Genomic DNA, 20637 nt, shown 5'->3' on the forward strand with positions numbered 1-20637 from the left:
CCTGTCCCCCACTGTGCAGGCCAGAGGCAGCCACAAAGCAGGCCATCTAAAGCAACTGAGGAGAGCTGGCTGTTTGGTATTTGGAGTCTGGCCACCCAGCTGAGAGTTGCCATACAGGAAACACTGACTAAATGCCACCTTTCTGGGCAAACAGATCGAAACTCTGTGCAAAAAAAAAATAAAAAAGGAGTGAGGCTGTTAGGCCTAGTTTTTCTCTGAGATGGCAAAGAGGAAGGGGGGTAAGAGGGGAGTTAGTGACTCCCCTGCGGCAGTCCCTGTCATCTCTCCAGGTGATGGACACACTAACTACACATTAGCGCCAAATTAGTCGAGCGACCACCCACTATGGCAACTCTGGAGTTAAAACCAAGAAAGTCTCTTTTTCTCCGTCTTTTTTTATATATATTTTTTTATTTATTTAATGAGGCACATTTTTTTCCACACCTTCACAGAATTCCCTGAGCGGGTCCAATCAATTTCCGGGGCCGGGGCCCTGAGGTGAGGGCTGATGAGAGTGAGATCGATCCCGACTCTGCCCTTTTCTGTTTACCTTATCCCGACCTCCTCTCACATCAGCAGCGATAACTGCTTCTCCCAACTCTCTGTGAGCGACCTGACACTTATCACTCTTTGTGTTATTTCCAAGGAGAAACAACCTTTCTGGTCTTCTTCTTTGTAGCTCCTTCTTTTGTTCAAACTCCAAGGAAGAGCAGAACATTCATGAGCAAAAAATTAAGATGATATATATCAGTTTTAAAGACGATTTACCCCTTCCATTAAACAATAGTAAATAACTTACAGGATGAGCAATAGAGGGGGGACAAATGTGACCACCTTCAGAGTAGCAGGCCATCAAGAAAGGTGTTTCAAAGCCAAGCAAAGACCTAAAAGTCTGGGGGAAGCATTCTGACCCTAAAACAGGACACTGGAAGGTTACACACATCCTACTCTGCACAGTTTACTTTCAAAAAACCTTGTCCCTTCCTTAAATATTTACTGTGGGGGGACAGGCATCATTAGAGATGGTCCCTCAGGGCACTCTGTCACACACCCACCTGGGAAGTGACACAGTGGCTTTAAATGAGATGAGACATTTGTGTCTGGGATTAGCATTTCAAAGCCAAACGTACACACGGGGGCCACGTGGTGATGCCATGTTAGACATCTCCGACTGACTAAAACAGCAGGTAAGATTAAAATGAGACGATGAGAGGGACCGTGCTTACCAAACAGGTGGCAACTTCAGTTTACTTTGTGTTTGTGTCTGTTTCTCTTTGACTCCTACATTAACTAGACACGTTGCTCCATCCTCCCGTCGCAGACAGTCAGGTGGCAGATGCTCCACTTCGTCACCATCATCAGGCTCCATCTATATTTTCTGACAAATGCACTTCCATCCATTGTGGTGCATCGGTGAAGTGTCAAGCGTGTGTGTGTTTAGGACTTTTTAAGGAAAGACCCAGAAGGCGTCGCTCAGGTCAGGTTACCTGCGTGTCTCAGGCTTGTTCACTCCTCGGTCGTCCATGTCAAACACGACCTGCGCAATGTGCGCCCACCAAGCACCAAAGTGGGCCGCCATCATAAATAACTCCACTAACAATACATCATTTAGCTGGGTGTTCTGCTCTCATGTGCAACTCCAAACAAATGGCCACATCGATCATTGCGAGAGCTGGGCAGGGTAGGCCTGAGCCCCTGAGAGCTTCCCCCCCCCCCATCTTACTTAAACACTCACACATACATTCACACACATGCTGGCTCTTGTATAAATAGCCCTCTGTTTTCCTGCCTTGCCCTCCTCAGATAGGCCTACGCTTGGTAATCCTGTGGCGCTATGTGGGAAACTAGCAGGTGTTGCTCGCTCAACTAGCGCAGCAGTTCTCCCAACACAGACATCCCTATTGTTTGGCTGTGCTGAATAATTAAAATTGTCTACAACCTTTAAACAACCTTACGTCAGACTCATCTGTCATGGCATCCTGCTGAGGGGCCTGAGTGCTGGCGTCTGCTAGGATGTGCACTTTGGGCACGGAGGTGTAAAAGGGGAGAGGTGAGATAAGTATATTAACTGTTGGCCTGCGGCAAGCTATCACAGGAGGCTGATGCCTCCTCTTTTTTGACCTCACTTTATCCCTCAGAACCTTATGCCAGCATCACTCATTGTTCTATATGAAAAGAGGTTAGGGAGGGGACAGGGGCATGACTCCATCTTTAGAAAACATATGGAGAGGCTATTGCCAGGCAATCCATCATAAGCCAGGACAAATGAGAACAACCGGAAATTCTTATTGTTGTACAACAACGAGGTATGTTAAGGAGACCACAGGCAGCTGGCAAGCTCCCATTCTGCCATTTACAGTTTCAGCCTGCTATCAGACAACCCCTACTGTAAACTGTAATTCTCTTAATGCAGGAAAAGTGGAACCAAACCAGGTTGAATTAAATATAGATATGAAATAGTTTCCATATTTTGCATATCCTGTCATAATTTCACTGAAAATATTAAGCAAAATAAATCCAGTCCAGTGAATCTTGTGATGTTTTTTTTGTCAGAACGCATCTCCCCCTAAAAATACCGGGTCAACCAAATTGCTGAAATGTGTGTTTGTGTGCTGGATTTACATACAGCACAGGTGTGTAAATCCATATGATGCGAAAAGCACAAATACATGTTTGCTCTAATACATTCAATTCCTTAATTAGATGTTTATCCATGTTGTCTGTAGAGCTTTCTTTGTATTCAACAACAATTTCTGCTGTCTGGATTAAATCATCATCGTGTTTGCAGATGGATCGGAGTTGTTTTTAACCTGCTTGAGGTACCAGATGGGCGAGGATTACAGCATCAGGACAACTCAGACAGAGTCAGAGGGGTTCACAGATAAATATATTTAAACTTTAAAAGACTGTGATGCTCTGGTATAAACTGTTTCTGTGCATATTTAGTTATCCAGTGTGATCCACCTTTCTTGTTTGACACTCAGAAACGGCCCCTAAATAACATTGTATTCAATTGTGTACATGTTTTATTCATTTCTGGTCAATAAACTGCAAATAAAGCCAAACAAGTCTCCTAAAAGTTTAAATTTAACACACACGTTGTCTCAGCAGGGCCTTTCTCTGGACACAGGAAATAAACAAAAGTAAAATATGCAAATTAAAGACATTTTACATACATAATGTATTTGTGTATGTGGTTGTGAGCATGTAGCAAATTGTCCTCACCTCATTGTGAATCTCCTCGCAGTGCTGTAGCGTTGTCAGCTGCAGGGCCAGCAGGCTGTGGGAGCCCGTCTCAGGGTCAGTGCACAGGTTGGACAAGGCCTCTTGGCACCGTGACTGGATGTAGGTCAGGGTCCCCCTGGAACACTGAGAGGAACGAGACGGGCCCGGTTTCACAAATGTAGCTCACATTAGGGGAACATTCAAGGTAGGAAATGTGTGTGAAAATACAGTTTAAGTCTTTTTTTTTTTTATCTAATATAAAAATACTACAGACAGAAAATGTATTGATAACAAATCATTACTCTTTCTTACTTCAACTTTTTTTTTTTAATGGTGTCTATTTTGTACTTTATTCAAATAAATTTACTTATTTAGATTTATTTGACAGTGATTAGAATTATTTACACACAAAAAAAGTACAAACTGTACAACTGAACCAGTGGAAACAAAACAATTCATAGAAAATATCTTATTTATTCATGCATTAAACAATTATTTTTCTTCTTACCTTAAAAAAAACCAGTCTATGGTATTTTCTTTACCCCTGACATTCAACAAACCTTTCATAATTTTTACCTAAATCACACAAAATCTGTCTTACTGATACAAATAGGGTAAATTAAAAAATATATTTTAAAAGGACCTCATTATTCCATAGATACTTGTCTTACATCACAACTTGCTGCGTAATGCAGTACACTGTTGATGTACTGCATACACAACCAGAAAGTAAAATATAAACATGCTGAAAACTCATTGATTCATCGTCAAGACTAAAGAATAAATACTGTTGGCGTGTGTGCTCATAACAGACTCCAACCCGGTGGTTTTCCTTCTCACCTCAGACACTCTGTGTGTGGAGCTGAAGCGTGCCGTCTCCCCTGCAAGGACACAGTGCTGATGTGTGCTGTTCAGGTCATCTGGTAAAAAAACAACAAAACAAAGAAAAAGCTGTCTAAACTATCAGCACAGGCTAAAAACACTGCTGAAAATCTCAAACACAAGTACTCAAACCACAAATGAGAGTAATAATCTCATGTCAAATTGTGTAGGTTTTTTTTATTTATTACTTTTAATGAAGACTGAACGAGACAGTCGAACAGAAAATATTACAACACAAAAACAGATGAAAAGCGCGAGTCAATTAGACTAAATCAACTTGTACACTCAGACGGTTGTCGCTCGGTCCGGCACCAAATCAAATAGAATGAAGAGTATTGTAATAAAATTTTTAATTACCAAACAGAAGCAGATCGCGCTCAATCTGTCAAGATGGAAGCGCCATACCAACAAACATTTGTCCAATATCACACAAGCTTTACAGCGCTGTTTCCTGTGTATCCCTCCATGTGTTTCTTTGTGTGTATAGATGTTTCTCAGCTCTGCCATTATTTGCCTCCTACCAATAATTAATTTAGCCATGACAGAGCTGTCATTCACAGCACATGTGCATATTTACACCCGCCTTGAGCAAGAGTACACCAGCTAATGCCTGTGATTTGAAAGTCAAACAGCCAAATGCTTTGGGAGGAAGATATTATTGTTTGGTGGAAGGAAGAAGGAGAAAAAAAAAAAAGATGGTGACAAACAAAACAACTTGCCGGTGTTTTCTTCACCCTGATGAGATTGTGAAGGATTAGGTCTCTGGGCAGAATTACTCTGCGTCTTTAAAACTGTTTATATCCAATAACAAATTATCTCCATCAATCTGCTCTTTTCTTGGCGCGTCTGATGCAGTCAGTGGGATCAGGAGGGAGTAGAGGCAAACTCGATAACTGTAATAAATATTTATCTTTCTTTCAACCCCTGTGCCTGCTGCCACTTGTCCTCCTTTCTCCTTTTCCAGGAACCAGGCTTTTAAATATATTGGGTCAACTCTTTTCTCCAGTCNCCCCCCCCCCCCCCCTCCCACTGTGCATTGGGAGCTGGAAATCAGATTATTGAACAGGCCCGGTGTCAGGACTTGCATTGTTCTTTTTTAACCACTGAAATTCCATTTGGGTGGAAATGATGGTGATTCAATTTGCCTCCAGCAGCTCAGACATTAGCAGTTCAAAAGGGCCAGCCGCCGACAAATGGTGCTGAAATTATATAACAGTGTCTGCGGTTATTCACTATTGTAGTTTCCTTTTAATACCGCAAAACTACTTATCATTGGGTGTATGTCAGTAAATCACGAGTACAATGTATTTTAACACCTAGTTTAGTTGTGCCTGCTTCTGTCTGTGTGTGTTCGAGATCGGGGAGGGGCGTGCGCACACTTCGACGGACGCCCGCGTGTGAAGCCGTGCGCGTTTTTGTGCACGCGAGTTGTGCAAATTTATACGCGAGTGCATATGTCCGCACGCCGTGCCAAGTGTTTAATTCAGGTAAGCCAACAAAGCAACAGACGGCCGAGGACCGTGCGAGCTGCTATCGTCATGCAGCAGTTGGACTCTCAAGGGCGTACTCACCAAGTGGAGCATAAATCCCCACTGATCCGCGACAGTTGAGTCCCATTAGACTGGCCTGCACAACAGCCCATCACTCTATTATCATGGCTGGCCTGAAACTGACGGTTCCATTGTAAATCTCATCCTGCCGTATAAGGTCGGCTTCAGGCCCCGTCGAGCTAAATATTAGGTACAGACATCGCCGCTTCTTGATGAAAACACAGCATATCCAAAGGGCAGGAAGTCAATAAAACCTTTCACTTCCTCCTTACAGGTTAGTAACCTATTTCAAAAGTACCTTTTCAGGAATGTACAAGTATATCTTTATTTATGGTTTCATACTGTATAACAGTACACTAATATACTGAAGTTAATGTATGCAAAAAAGTAATAACTTACAATAAAAATATCTTATTAACACCTAAAACCATTTGGTTACATGCTATCTATCTACTATAAGTATAACATAATTTACCAGTGAATACATTTCAATAGAAATATTTAAAAAAAAAAAATCTAAAGTATAATATAAATGCAGCCACTTGAGTTTTATTTACAAATACTTTTTTTTTGTATAAAAGTTGTTACATAGTTATAGTTATGTTGATGAGTACAGAAGCAGTTATTTCCAGACACTTTGCACTTTACAGTTAGTGTGCTTATGGACCTATGGTATGTTCATGATGCAAATAAAGAATGGCAGAATTTATATATTATATTGTATATGTTGTATCATTCTAAAATAACTGCAATGTAAAAGGGTTTAAATTATCATCAACTATCAATGATATAAAACAAGCCTCGTGAGATTTTGGAATTTAAAAATAAAACAGCCTCTAAATTATCCCCAATGAAACACAGACAGAAAGTACAGCAAGTCCCTTCAAAACCTATTCACTTAAGACCTCGAGATCACAGAGCGTTCCCTAAATCCAAGTCCTCGGTGTGGTTAAAAGATTACAGGAGCTGGGAGATGTAGATGGTCAATGCTTCACACACAAATAAAAAATAATAATAAATGGGGGGGCGGGAATGGCACCTCATGTTGTGTAAGAGACTAATATATGTAGTTGTCCCTGAGGGGATCAAAGAGTGATGTTTTTGCCTCTTTAATCACAAGGCCAAATATGTGTTTCTCACATATGTCAGAGGCTTAAAGATACAGTGTTAAAAATCATTGTGAAGCTGGCAAACAGAAAGTTAGGCTGGTATAAATCAGACCAGGCCTAAATCTGTCTCCATCTGAAACGAGGGCATTATAACAAATAAATTTGACATTAATGTTATTATTATAAAATACGAAGGAAAAAAAGAAAAAACTAACTGTTTTGGTGTGAAAAAGTGGGTTTATAGTGAAAGACACTTCAAGTATTCATTAAAAAATAATATTTTTTTGTCTGTTTTTAGTTTAAAATGTAAAAACACAATTATTCATCAAGCAGCTGATGATATGGTTAACACTACATCATATTTGATGTCTACCCTTACATACTTATGAAAGCAGGGTGCCTTTATAAAAATAATAAATTCCCCATTCATCCAACCAGGACTCCTCACTTCTTGTACATCTGAACAAGGGCCTGCTGTGATGTGGATAAATGTCCTTGCACTCAGAAAATATGAGAAAGCCTGCGAGGACCCACGGGACCGAGGAAAAAAGGGTGAAGGTGTCTGCCGCAGCCAAAAGCATTAAGCTATGATTTACACCCCTGTGGCTTGCTGTCTGTTCTCCCCATAGAGACGTAGTCAGCAATGGGTCACAGGACTTCAAAAAATAACATTTGGTTTTCCTAACCTCTCAAATGCACACAATTTCATGGAACCTTAAAGCTCTATGTTCAGGCCAAGAAGTGTCTCTCTTCTCTCTCTCTCTCTCTCACTCTCACATAGACACACACACGTCTCAGTTCCATTTCTCCTACAGAAAGAATTAGAAGATGAGGGCAGCGCAGGAAAGTGAGAGTGAAGTGACTCCTGCTGTCGTGGGTCATTTGGGACAAAGTACAAGAAACACTAAAACACAGAGTAATGAAAGTGCTCCTCCCTCCGTATTCAGACGCAGCGGTGGATGTGGCCGAGCTGCACTGAGCAGCATGTTAACATGCGCAAACGTGCGTATCCTGTGAGTGTGTTTATGGAGAATCTGTGGTACCTCTCATGTAATAGCAGTCTCCAGACTCCAGCGGTAGCATCAGGCCAGGTGTGTGGATGTCCCAGGCCACCTTGAGCCCGATCCTCCAGTATGCCTTCTCGGCGCTGCCTCCTTCGCCGCTCTCACCTGTCAGTCATACACATTTTGTCTCACTTTTTTTATTTGTGTCTAACGTTTGGCCTTGGCGGCTGAACACTTTCACTCAGACACTTTAATACAATGCACAAGTGCTATTAGGTTAATAAATTAGTCTCCTTTTTTTCGTCAACTGAAACTATTTTATCAGGAGAATGTAAGTATAGAAACTCTGTATCAATGACCACTTATCACAGTCCTAAAGTAAATTAAAGCTGAATGAAGAGTCACCATGAAAAAGAACAGAGTGCAACGATTAAATCACTACTACCCAAACAATAGGTGCAAGATGTAAGTCTGCCTCCAGAATGTAAGAATCACTTAACGTTTGAGCAAAGATGAGATGTGTTGCTGTGGTCATATTGGCTGTTAGCACAGGATCTTTATGCTATCATTATGCTGTGCAAGAGGAAATAGTTGGATAAAAGCCCCTGATGTTGTTTAGTGAGTGTGTGAGAGCATGTATCCTATGATATTCTTGTTGCTGAACCCATTCACTGATACCGCCTTCGCTGTTCTTCCCTCTCTGCCTCAGTTCTTACACGGCAGCCTACGAAAACAAGATTTGGCTCGGCTGGCCGACACCCTTCAGCAAAATCAATACTAAAGTCTTTCTGGGCCTCTCTGCCTCATAGCTGCCTTTTCCTTTGCTCAGCACGGATAAATAGTAACTTAATTTCCAGGCATTGTGCTCTGAGAGCCAGCTAATGACAGCACTCCCCAAGGCCCAAGGAATGGTAGAAGCCCATCCTTTGTGCCGGAAAACATTCAGTCATGGCAGATTCCTTTGGATCAGAGCAGCTGGGAGAGAAAAAAAAGACATCAATGCAGTTCTCAGGTCAAAGAAAAGAAACCAGGTGAGGCTGCTAAAGAAAAAAAAAATAAAATGTCTAGCAGCCCCTCAGAAAGAAGCGGGTGTAACAGAAAACTGTCAGCATAGCTTCAATTTCTAGCATGTTGCATAGCTGTGCTTTCAGGAACAAACCTCTAAAAGTACAGCGTGGCTCTGGGAAAGCTCAGAGCCAAGCTCTGGAACAGTTTTGAGGAGTTCTCATCAAACTTTACTCAACGTAACTGTGGGGTCAACCAGAACTAGCACTGCAAGGTGTTACGCTGTAGTGTTTGATGCCTGTGTTCACAGGGTCAGGGTTGAAATGACCAAGAACAAATGATTAAAGCAGGCCTCTGGAGCAGGTGTTACTCTGTAAGTCCAATGACAAAAAAAAAAAGCTGTAAAATGTGTTGGGATGTCAGAGTGCTTGAAACTGCACCTATGTGAGACTGGAAAATGACTTTGGCAAGCAAACTGTGAGTGTGCTGAGCTCCCATGTCTCCCAAGTCTCACAGAACAGCACATGAACTATAACTGGAATAAAGTTTCATCCAGTTTAGGAAAACGTGTTTCATTATTTATCCAGAATATAAACAGGAGCAAGGGAGGGTCATTTCATAATAATGCTAAATTTAATTTGGATGATAAAAGGTGGTTTGTTCAAATTTTATTTAACAAGTTTTGACCCTTCTAAGACGTACTTTTCAAAAAACAAGACGTGTTTCTTATGGTTGTGTTGTGTTCCACAATCTGTTTCACATTCTATCTAGAAAGCAAAGTTCTCACCTTTTCTCTATCAACTCAATCAGCAAGCACTATCAGCTCTAGAGAGAGTGCGCATTTGGTAATTAGGAAACATCGTATTATCCATACGGTACAGTTGAGAAACACTTATCAAAGCGGGACTCATTATTCCATATCAGATAATTGTGCATCGATCATTTCTTGGGGAAATGATTTAGATGAGATGCAGCGCCTGCGATAAGGCCTGTTTGTTAGACGACGCCATTGAGCTGATGTTAAGAGCTCAGATTCAAATGTCTGTGATCTCCCAAAGCACAGGCAGTGATAAGGCTGTCAGCAGCCAACTGGTGATGACATTTGATAATGCCCTGACACTATCGCATAGATGGATCTGATGGTTGCCTCACCAGAGGCCATGTCTACAGTTGCTACAGCGCTGCTGTAGGGCCAAAACACACAAGGTTACCTGCATCTGATCCACCATAAAGCAGCTGAGATAAGTCGATGTGATGATATTTAAGTGGAAGAGGAAAAATAATCAAACCAGAAGCTATTTGCATGCTAAATGCGGATTAAACTGTTTAGAAGTGAAGCAAACCTTATGATGTGTTAAATTTGTCAACCGCAGTCAGTATATCAACTGTACGCACATTAATGACAGGTATTCCATTTTAATTAAAGTCTTACCTTTGTCATCTTGACAACTAAAGTTGTAAACAGCCACTGGTGAATGAGTGATCAGGTTTTCATCATGGTGCCACCCTACTGCCATTTTCCCCATGCCATAGTACGGCTCCTCTTTGAGCTGGCTCATTTGTGCTGGGTCCATGTAGTTGAGTAAGGTGACATTGAATCTAACCGGACCGGTGCAAACTTGTGGAGGACTGGGTTGGGAACAACCCTGCCCACTCTCATGTTCCTCTTTGTCCTGAATGTGGTAATCGGACAGGCTGTGCTTTAGTTGAATTACAGGCTTCTCGTGGGCCTCGAGTCCCACAGGCTCTGTCTGTGTTCCACTCGTGGCCTCGGTTGTCCAGCCAGGGCATTTTCCTTCACTGTGTTCTGCAGTTGCTGCAATGCAGGTTTCACTTTGTGAAACTTTGGAGGACTCCCCCTCCTCGCCGCCGAGTTTGAACTCAGTCTCCCATTCTCCTTCCAGCTTTGGCCCGGAGCAGCCCTCTTCACTATGCTTCGACTCAATGTCCCACTCCTCGCTGTGCTTGGACTCCGTGTCCCCCTCCTCACTCTGCCTGGACTCTGAGTCTCCTCCTTCACTATTTTTAGAGTCTTCACTGTGTTTAGACTCTGTGTCCCCCTCCTCACCTAGTTTGACTTCTGCTTCGGCCTTCGCACATTGTGTCAGCCTGTCTCCTTCTTTCAGCTGAGACACGTCAGAGCAGAAGAAGTTGTTGAGCTCCCATAGTGCCTTGCAGGCAGCGCTCAAGTCTGGATCACAACAGTTTTGTCCCTTGACCTCTGTGTCCTCACTGTGCCAGGGAATAGCAAAGAGCCGTGTGTCCAGATAGCGGTAGGTGTGGCCCGGCTCGCCCACCAGCGCTCGCGACACGGCAGTGAACACGTCTCGATCGCGAACACGAACCAGATCCTTCAGGAGGCAGCCCTTCCTTCTGAGGGTGAGCAAAGCTGCCTGAACCCGACCATGCACCTCGGCAGGCAGCGAACAGGATTTCCTCAACACCAAGCCACAGTAACTGGAATCCCACTGAAATGCATCAACCATTTGAGTCAAAACATGTTGATCCCAATACTTTAGATAGACATAACTCTTTACTGAATCTAGGTAATTTGAGGTAATTCTATTAATTAATGTATCAGCACCTTTAATGTAGATGTCTAGACTATTTTTTGGCTTTATCTGGAAGCAGAATGAACTTACCAGTTGCTGAAAGCCTCGATCTGAAGGTCCCAGAAAAGGGATCTTCTGGTCTCCCAACTCATGCAGTAGCTTACGCCTCTGTGAAACACAACACATTAAAATAGACTAATTTTGAAGCTGTTTGTGTGTGTGTGTATGTGTTTTCACCTTGTGATGTCTAACACATTATTTTTCCTAATCACTAACTGTTAGAACAGAAGTGTACAAAGCATCTTTACATTACTGAAGTGAGACAATCCATAAAGTAAATAATTAACTCAAACAAAATAAATTCGGATCACAAGAAACTGCAATGAAACCCTGCAAACTGAATCCCAGTGTACTGGCAGTCAAGTTTATTTAATCATCTTTAACAAATGATGCCTTGAGAACAAACTAAATTATCATAAAACTAGCAACTAGTCATTTTGGCTAACATACAAATTCTACAAATCTATGGTGGCAACTGGTGGGTTCCTTAGTGATGTGATGTCAAATCCCATACAGAGCACCTACAATATGACCATAAACCTTGAGAATAAGAAAAAAAGTGCCTTTTGTTGGGTCACACTTCATTGTAAACCCTGAGTCAAAGAGCGGCTGACATAAAAAAAAAACGTATGTCCAAATAAAAATTGTCTCCGAGCACCGCTTTTTGTCGTATGTGTGTACAGCGGGATTGTATCTATTTGCATATGTGTAGTTGACGCCTCAGCATTCATTTCACACAAGTGCACACACACACACATGCAGACACTGTATCGGGGTTCTGGAGCAGGGAGGTGAAATGTCACTGGCATGCTGCTGTCTTTTCACATCCGAAAGTTTTGGATGAATGGCTTGTGGATCAAGAACCCAACAGTTGTAACAGTTAGAGAAGAAAAGGCAGCCTGTATATTTTAGCGACATTTACAACATGACATGTTTCCTGCACTAGTTATGCCAAAGACCCCATGTGGCACTCTGCGGGGAACATGGGACACAGCTGCCAAAGTATGTCCAGACTTGTCCAGACTTTTAACGCAAAATAAAACGTCCCATTCATGAACATTTACAGTGGAGTTATAAAAAAAAAAAAAAAAGCTGTGTGTCCTGACTCAAAAGGGAGAATGGATCAAAAAGAGTGCAAGTGGTGAAAGAATGTGCACTGAAGACAGAAGGGGGTGGGGTGGGGTAAAAGGATCCCAATAATGGTGGCAGGTAAAATGGAAGGGCATCTGGTCCGAGGCAGTTTGACGAATTTAACTTCAGGGCTGAATCTTGACCTTAGGCTAAACAACACAACACCTACTGGAAGTTTTCTTAAAAGGATGCACAAGCGTGTACAGGCCTTCCGGATTATTCTGAAACAAACAAAAACAGACTTGCAGACAGCTTGAAACCCCCCCTAACCCCTCCAAAAAAGAAGAAGAAAAAAAAAGAAAATACAAAACAACATGCACTATTCATGGACAGGCTGCATTCAAAGGCTGTTGGTAGAAATTGACAAGCTGACACACAATCATTGGTGTCAAAGTCTAGCGCATGACAGAAGCTGAAGATATCAAGGCAAGACTCTGGGCTACTGTTGTATGTGTATCCATCTGTGTGTTTATGTTTGCTTCTGTGTGACTGGTCAAATCCTATTTTTTGCCATTCACATACTTTTCAAGGGTGTATACGTATACTTGGTAATATCATCCAAATCGGCTTTTTCCCCAACTAAAAAAGTTTCCAAGCACACAAAAATATATGAGCTTTCTGAATAATGCACAGCTGTGGTAGCGTGCATGATGCCTCAGCCCCAAAAGCATGCAACCAAGGCTGTCACACATGTGTCAAATATATCAGCCTACTAAGAAATTCCACCAAAAAAAAAAAGCCAAAGACAAGAAGTTACCGGAGCCCTCTGAGGCAGATGGACTCTCACAGCATTAGAGAACTTCTGTGTATGTCTTCTGTCTATGTGTCTGCACCGGATTCTAAAAGGAAAAACACAAGGCACAAAAAAAAAAGCCTGCCTTTCTACTCAGACCCCAAAAACCAGATTACCAATTTCATAACGCTGTAAAGTGGGGGCTTCACGGTAGCAGTCCAAACCATCTGTTCTGAGTGATATACCTGATGCTTTTTCTCTCTCTCTTTTTTAATCTCTCCCTTCCTTGATGGGATTATTCCCTCAGCCGGACTGTTTATCACAGAAAAACACATTAGGTAGAATAGAACTCAATTGGTTTGCTTTGATCTTGGCCTATAAGAGATACCAAACTGTGTACCTTATATTTAATAATTTCATTTACTTCACATCTGTGACACTCCAACAGACACTTTCTTCAAAGTGATCATCACGAAGTAGATTAATGTCCAGCGCTTAGCATCAATAGCTCAAAGTAGCCAGATAACTCCACAGCTACAGGGATAAAACCACCTCAAGTCTTCCCTAGAAGGGCCACTGAAAAAACTGTATTTGGTACAACTACTGACAGAGGACACAAGTAATACACAAGCTCCTGCAGGCTTATCTAGATTGGCTGTTGCATTATAAACTGCAGTTAAAGAGGCTCTGTGTTTTGTTATCTTAATCTGAAAGTGTCATGAAAAGTGTTATCCATGACAAACAACTGGGTAGAGAAACACTAAATCTTGATTCCACTATCTTGGCAGGTGGCTACTCTTTTCTCTTGTGTTTCTTAATACTGCAAGGTTAAAAAGTGAAATGTTTCTTCTTCAAGACCTCCAACCAAAAGAGGGCAGCATCTTCATCATGTACCAGGCAAGCAGAATCTCTTGGATCTCAGCTAGCCTTCTACAGTCACAGAAGTGACGGGATGAGGGATAGCTGTGTAGCAGAGCGTTGTGTTTAAACAGCTAGCTATTGGTACTTGTCAGACACCCGTTATAGAACTGGTCCATCACTTCAAAACTAGTGACGAACCAGCAAATTTGACAAGCCGGCTGTAAAATGTCAAGCTCAAAAAGGCAGGCTCCCGTGTGTATCAAAGGCGCTTCCTTCCCGGTCCATTTGGCACCAGATCGAAGAATGTAGGAACCTCTTGTGAAGCTACATGGAGCGCAGGGAAAAGCAGGGTGCGCCTGTTGCATCAGAACATTTATGTTTCCACGCATAAAAAGAAAAAAGAAGCCTTGAATTTACCTTTAAACTGACAAAATTGAAAGAAAAACAAAAGTTCAAAACTATTTTTAGAATGCTCTGTAATCACAAATTTAAGGACCTATAGGAAATGGCAATCCTTTCTTTTCCACACAGATCTGTAAAATCCGAGTACCATCTCATCCAAATGACATGATACTAACTTGAAGTCTTGTGAAATAACCACCTAGGTGCCATCACATCCAAATAGGTCACTGGCAAATAATAATTTCCAGTATGATGCTCACATGACAACGAATATACAAAGAGCTTCAACTGTTGCTTCAGTGTTTCTAGTGAATGTATCTTCCACCAGTTTTTTTTCTTGTTGCTCTGTACACTCACTAAAAACAGCCGCTTGATCACAGTTGCAATGTCATAAATGACCTCTCATAAGCATTGTTATTACAGACTACACTTCATTATTCCATGTAAGCTACTCTTAAAAAAAAATCACTATGAAAAATATGTTTTCGTCTTCTCACCATTTCTTTACAATCACTTGTAGCATTCACTCATTTTAAGAACATCAACAATAAGATTGGTGACCCAGTGTGATGGCTAACTGGGCTAACTGGTAAATGGATAACCGGAATGTGTGGGAGCTGACCTCAGAGTGGGGGCATTGGTAATGTGTAACCCCTTAGCTTCATACGCTTGCTTTGAAACCGCCAATGAATATGAATTAGTCAGTGAGGGCCACAGGTCAGTCGAGAGGTTCTTGTCTGTAATATCTAAAAAAGAAAGTTTCCTTTTAGCAACCTTCGTATTCAAACACACATTTTAAAGTGCTTGAATTGTCCTGCGATGAATTTATGAATTTTTTGCAGCAGATGTGCTTCATTCAAACTTGTGCAAACAAAATATTTTAGATGTTTTTGTTTGTTATGATAAATGTATTCTTCTGCTTTTCTGCAGATATCGTAAGAAGTGTTTGGGTCATACAGACTTCGCAATTACCCTGACACTTCTGTGGTCTGATTTTGATCCCACTTTCTGATTAGAATTATACTGAAGAAAATATAAACGCAACACTTTTGTTTTTGCTTCCATTTTTCATGGGCTGAATTCAAAGATCCAAGACATTTTCTATGTACACAATAGGCCCTTTTCTCTCAAATATTGCTCACAAATTTGTGTAAATCTGTGTTACTGAGCACTTCTCCTTTGCCGAGATAATCTGTGGCATTGTGCTGTGTGATAAAACTGCACATTGTAGAGTGGCCTTTTATTGTTGCCAGCCTATGGCACACCTGTGCAATAATCAAGCTGTCTAATCAGCATCTTGATATGCCACACCTGTGAGGTGGATGGATTGTCTCAGCAAAGGAGAAGTGCTCACTAACACAGATTTACGCAAATCTGCAAACAATATTTGAGAGAAAAAGTCCTAGATCTTTGAGTTCGGCTCATGAAAAATGGGAGCGAAAACAAAAGTGTTGCGTTTATATTTTTGTTCAGTATACATTGGGGACAAAAAGACAAATGTGCCCAGAAATAAAAGAGTTGAAACGCCACACCATTAACCACAGCACACTTCTTTTTTTTTTCAATTCAGAGAGCATTCTGTATTTATTGACAGACATGTTCAGCATGTGTTCAAAAGGGGTATCCAGGTGGGGTAGGTGATGACAAATGGCCAACAGGCAGGCCCCGGTCTGCTAATTGTTGTTGGAGGCTGAAGGCTGCATTGTTCATTTCACCTCGTGATGGGGTGGCAGGTGACGTGATCATTAATACTAGAACACCTCCATCCATCTATCTGAACAAGGGCCCAGTCATTTAAAAAGGATGATGCTGGGCAGACCTTTCACACTCTGTTTATAACACCAATCTAAGCACATTAATAGAGCTGCGGGGGACTGCTGATGGTCATCAATTAAATGTGCACACGTGCCCACACAATGTGACCACCTTCACTGCTGCCCAGTCTCACCTCCAGGGTAAAGCGCAGCCCTGTCCTATGCTCACTTTACCTGACTTGCACATGCTACAGGTAATTCTGTCAGACGGAGAGTGTGTACGCATGCGTGTCCGAGAGAGAGAGAGAGAAGTATCGGGCCTCGTCTGGCTTTCGGGCTCTCCATCACTCTCGCCGCACCTGACAGACTTACAGAAAGATCAATCATTCAAAAGTATTTACAAATGCACAGAACCAGACTCAGACAGGTTGGCGCATTGCCACTCAGTTTAAGTGCTTTTCAGTGTGCCTGTGGTGTCAACATCTATTTCACACTTATCTACACCTCAAAGGGGGAAAAAAAAATATGTTTCCATGACCTTTAGCAAGTGTCAAATCTGGAAAAAAGAAGAGGGGAAAGGGAAGAAAAAGAGAGGAAGGGATTTAAGAGATTCGTCGACGCACGCCATACACAACCTTTTTTTTATTTACTCGCCAGAAATTGACTGAGCATGTTCTTTATCAGAAACATACTGGCTGCTTCACACTCAAAGAATTTCACGCAAAAAAAAAAACCCTGCTTGGTACATCTAAGCAGTTCTGGAGAGCGATTTAAAGAAAATTCCTATCTTTTCACGTGACTAATGCAAGTAAAAAGTCATGTTCAAGGGCATCCTGCCAGCATCTCTGGGATTAAGCTCGAAGCCTTGTTCTCAAAAGAGACAAAGCGTCTATAAACTAGGACTGCTGATACCCATTTTGCCCTAATTGTAAGTTTGCGGCCAGGCCATAATGTTTCCATTAAGATTATGTCGATCGAAAAAAGCTTTTTAGTTTTCACCTTCAAATTACTGTTTGCTTGAGGTCAGCTGTTTTCCATGTGGAATGGACAGTTTTAATGTGGATACGCTCCCTTGATATTCAGACTGGGTCTAGTTCAGTCAGGAGAAAAAGAGTGAGAAAATGAGGAAGACTGAGGGATGGAGGGAGGAAAGTGAAGAGAGGTAGAACAGTGTTGATTGAAAGACTGTGATTAGCAGTTTTCAGCGGAGCACCAGGGCCACTGAGTTGCTCTAACAGGGTTGTCGCGTCTCGAGGTGCAGTCAAGGAGAAGTCAGTGCTTTAGAAAGCTCTCTTGATTTCTCCATTCCCCCTTCCCTCTTTCACTCTCGCCATCCAAGTACACTTTCTCTGTCCCTCCAAAAAAAAAAAAAAAAAAATCAATATGGCTGTGCAAAGTGCAGTGTGGCCCATGGGGAGGGCCAGCTAACTGTAGGGGCTGGATGCAGAGCTTACTACGAGCACAGGAGGCGTCCCCCAGGCCTGTACCACTGGCAGTGTCAAGGACAGACCAAGGGTCTAGAGGACCAAGGCCAGAAGATTGCTTCTCTCCTCTGCATTTCACCCTCTTTTTATCTCAGTGTTTCTCTGTGTCCTCAGTGTCCTCAGCTTGGCTGGCTCACCGAGGCAGAAGAGATCAATAGTCAGGTGAAGCGTTTCAAATTCCAAGCTCCAGAGGCTGGTGCTATGCTCCTTAGAGCCCAGTGGACCAACATATCGCTCAAGGCAGCGCTGCTGGACGGACAGATGAGTGGGTGTACTGTGGTTAGACCTGGTCATTGTAAGGTTTGCGATTTGTGACAGTAAACAATTCAATAGCACTTAACAATACACAGTGTCTGAGAGGTGTAGGGCCAGAATGTTCATATGCACTGCCATTGTCTCAACATGTCACAGATCAGTGGGATTCAGACAGGTCACACAGCTTCACAGGTCAAAACACCCCTGTGCCGTAGTTCAATCTAAGTCAGTGCTTGCCTTACTGCAGTCGTACAATTTTCACAGCCTGAAAAAATTGCATGTGTTATCATTGTCAACAGCAGTGCTCCTCATTTCCATACAGTAGGCTTGATGAAGAAGAAGCTTGTACATAATATGGATGAGGTGCGCAAGGAGGATTTCAGTCCTGCTGCGTGTCTCCACGTGTGAGTGACTGATCACAGCAAAAGTGGCTTGTGTCTCTAATCCAGTACCACTGTTAGACAGTGCAAAGACCCAGCTCTGTGTACAGCAGCACGGGCTGATCAAACCCATCCCGTGACAAGCAACCTCTTCAAATGACGATGATTTTGCAGCTCTGTGTCCCTTCGACTTCATATTAGATCATCTTCTGACACTACAGAGTCTGGCATTTCATCTGGGATAAAGATGATGTGCAAGCCAACCCAAAAGGGTTGAGAGTCAAGGGTAAACAGGGGGCTAAGACGCGGGAGCTGTTTCTGATTGGTTGACAGCTGTGACAATTATCATGTGGTACAATATTGCCTTATGTCAAACATAAGATTTGATAAAGTATGCTGATTGACAAGACACTTGAGGGATATTTTACCATCCACCCAGCTGTACATCATATTTGCTCAAAACATTAAATGCACCATTTTAGAATAAATAAAAATATTCAAAAAAACTTCACCACATCCAAAAGCAAAGCATCCTTTCTACTTTAGTTTTTCTAAGAATAGGCCTCCACTGACTATCAGCTTTTCTGCTATGGGGTATGGGCTTTTTTTCCCCCAGAGTAGTAGGATCACCTCGAATTATCTGTTGCCCCATTTGCTGAGACAATTTTGTTGGATATGGTTTTATTAACAAGCTAGAGCATTGGCCTACGTTTAAATCCTAACAATCATCTAAGCCACCAAAAAAAAATATGGCTCAAAACAGATGTGGATTGCACATCTAGGACAGGTCTAATCCTAGCTCATGTAGTCTCTGACCCAGATAAACTGGCATTATGATGTGACCTCAGATTAATATTAAATTATGGGCTAAATATCATTTGTGGCTGTTTACATAACAGCCAGACCATCTTTCTGTGAATCCTGAGGTAGATAAGTTTTCTACAATGGCATTAGTTAAATCCAGAAGTGAGGCAGATGGCTCTTGTCTTGCTTGAAAAGCCACCCAATTTCTTTATTTATTTTTCTTTCACTCATTCTGAACAAAGGGAAATATTCTACCAGGAATTGAAAAGCTTAATCCTTTTCACACTTCCCAGTAGCTTGAATGGTGACAGATTAACATCCCAGAGGTTTACAAACCCAGCCATTTGAAAATGTAATTGCAGATGCCACACCGCATGCATGCGTGCATTTAAGTTTGGGGTTAATATTAAAGCTCAAAACATGGACGCAAGTCATTAATGACGTGGACAAGCTGCGCTAGAGCTGTGTTGTTTAAGGCCACTTTTTCATCTGTTTCAAAGACGTGCAAGCTGTCACAAACTCTCACTAGGTGCCATAGTTACTGTTCACTTCTGCTAATTATTACAGCCAATCAGAGAGGTTAACGGGGCGGAGCCTGGCCAGACCATGTTACGCGGCATTTAACAGCTGGCTGGAACGGAGGTGAATGCATTACACGCTGCCCTCATCCAATAAAAATAAAACACCCTGACATCTGAGGTGTACTTAGCTTGGGGGAGAGGAGGTGTGGGAGGGTGGGGACAGAAGGAAGAAGGTGGTGGTGGAGTGAAGGAGGGAGAGCATCTGATAGTGTGATGTCCAACTGCCACCTAGTGACAACTCTCTAGCTTTTCTGATCTTTCAGGTTTCACGGTATGAAGGGTGAGAGGGTTAACTGGTGAAGCTATCCCAAAATGATGGGATTAAATATTAGCAGCAAAGTGCGTATCCTTTCAAAGGACTGGCCAGTGGGGACTGATTGTTTTCCAAACAGCAACCTATGCCATTCAAGTGTCACCAAAGATAGTGTCACAATGAGAAAGGACTGATTTGAAAATTATTATATTTTAACTATATCTAATTCCAAAAAAACTCAATCAAGCAATCATTCATCTTCAGGTGACTCCACTGTCTGTATGGTACAGTTGTGTGAGCAGGCCTGTAACACCGCTCTAGTAGGCCACTGGCCCTGAGCTCCTATAGGTCCCCTCCCCTCGTTAGCTCAGGTATAAATCACACTCTGCTGGTGCCCAGAGGTGATAGGGATGAGAGTGGAGGTGAGCCTGAAATAATGCTTATGTCACGGCAGGTCAGCTCTCCATTATGGCCGTTTCAAAAACTATTAATCTTGCTTGTAGTCAGTGGCCTAGAAATAATTACTTCATCTAACCCATGTAATACAGCATGACCAGCAGTCGAGCCTGGTCAATTTGAGGCTGGGGAGGCAGAGTGAAGGTGGTGGTGGTG

At 42.2% G+C, this 20637-nt stretch overlaps 1 protein-coding gene across 1 annotated transcript in view; it reads right to left on the reverse strand.

The window, feature by feature from the left end:
* The window catches only part of fto (FTO alpha-ketoglutarate dependent dioxygenase), a 116791-nt gene that overhangs the window by 83357 nt on the left and 12797 nt on the right, over window positions 1-20637 (reverse strand). Inside the window, exons 2-6 of the mRNA XM_017423657.3 lie at window positions 11418-11495; window positions 10208-11243; window positions 7810-7935; window positions 4066-4145; window positions 3226-3369 (exon numbers count right to left, since the gene is read on the reverse strand). Of these exons, the coding sequence (XP_017279146.1) occupies window positions 3226-3369; window positions 4066-4145; window positions 7810-7935; window positions 10208-11243; window positions 11418-11495 (1464 nt within the window). The remainder of the gene's footprint in view (window positions 1-3225; window positions 3370-4065; window positions 4146-7809; window positions 7936-10207; window positions 11244-11417; window positions 11496-20637) is intronic.

Source organism: Kryptolebias marmoratus, linkage group LG15 (assembly GCF_001649575.2).
Source record: "Kryptolebias marmoratus isolate JLee-2015 linkage group LG15, ASM164957v2, whole genome shotgun sequence".
In the NCBI taxonomy this organism is placed as follows: Eukaryota; Metazoa; Chordata; class Actinopteri; order Cyprinodontiformes; family Rivulidae; genus Kryptolebias; species Kryptolebias marmoratus.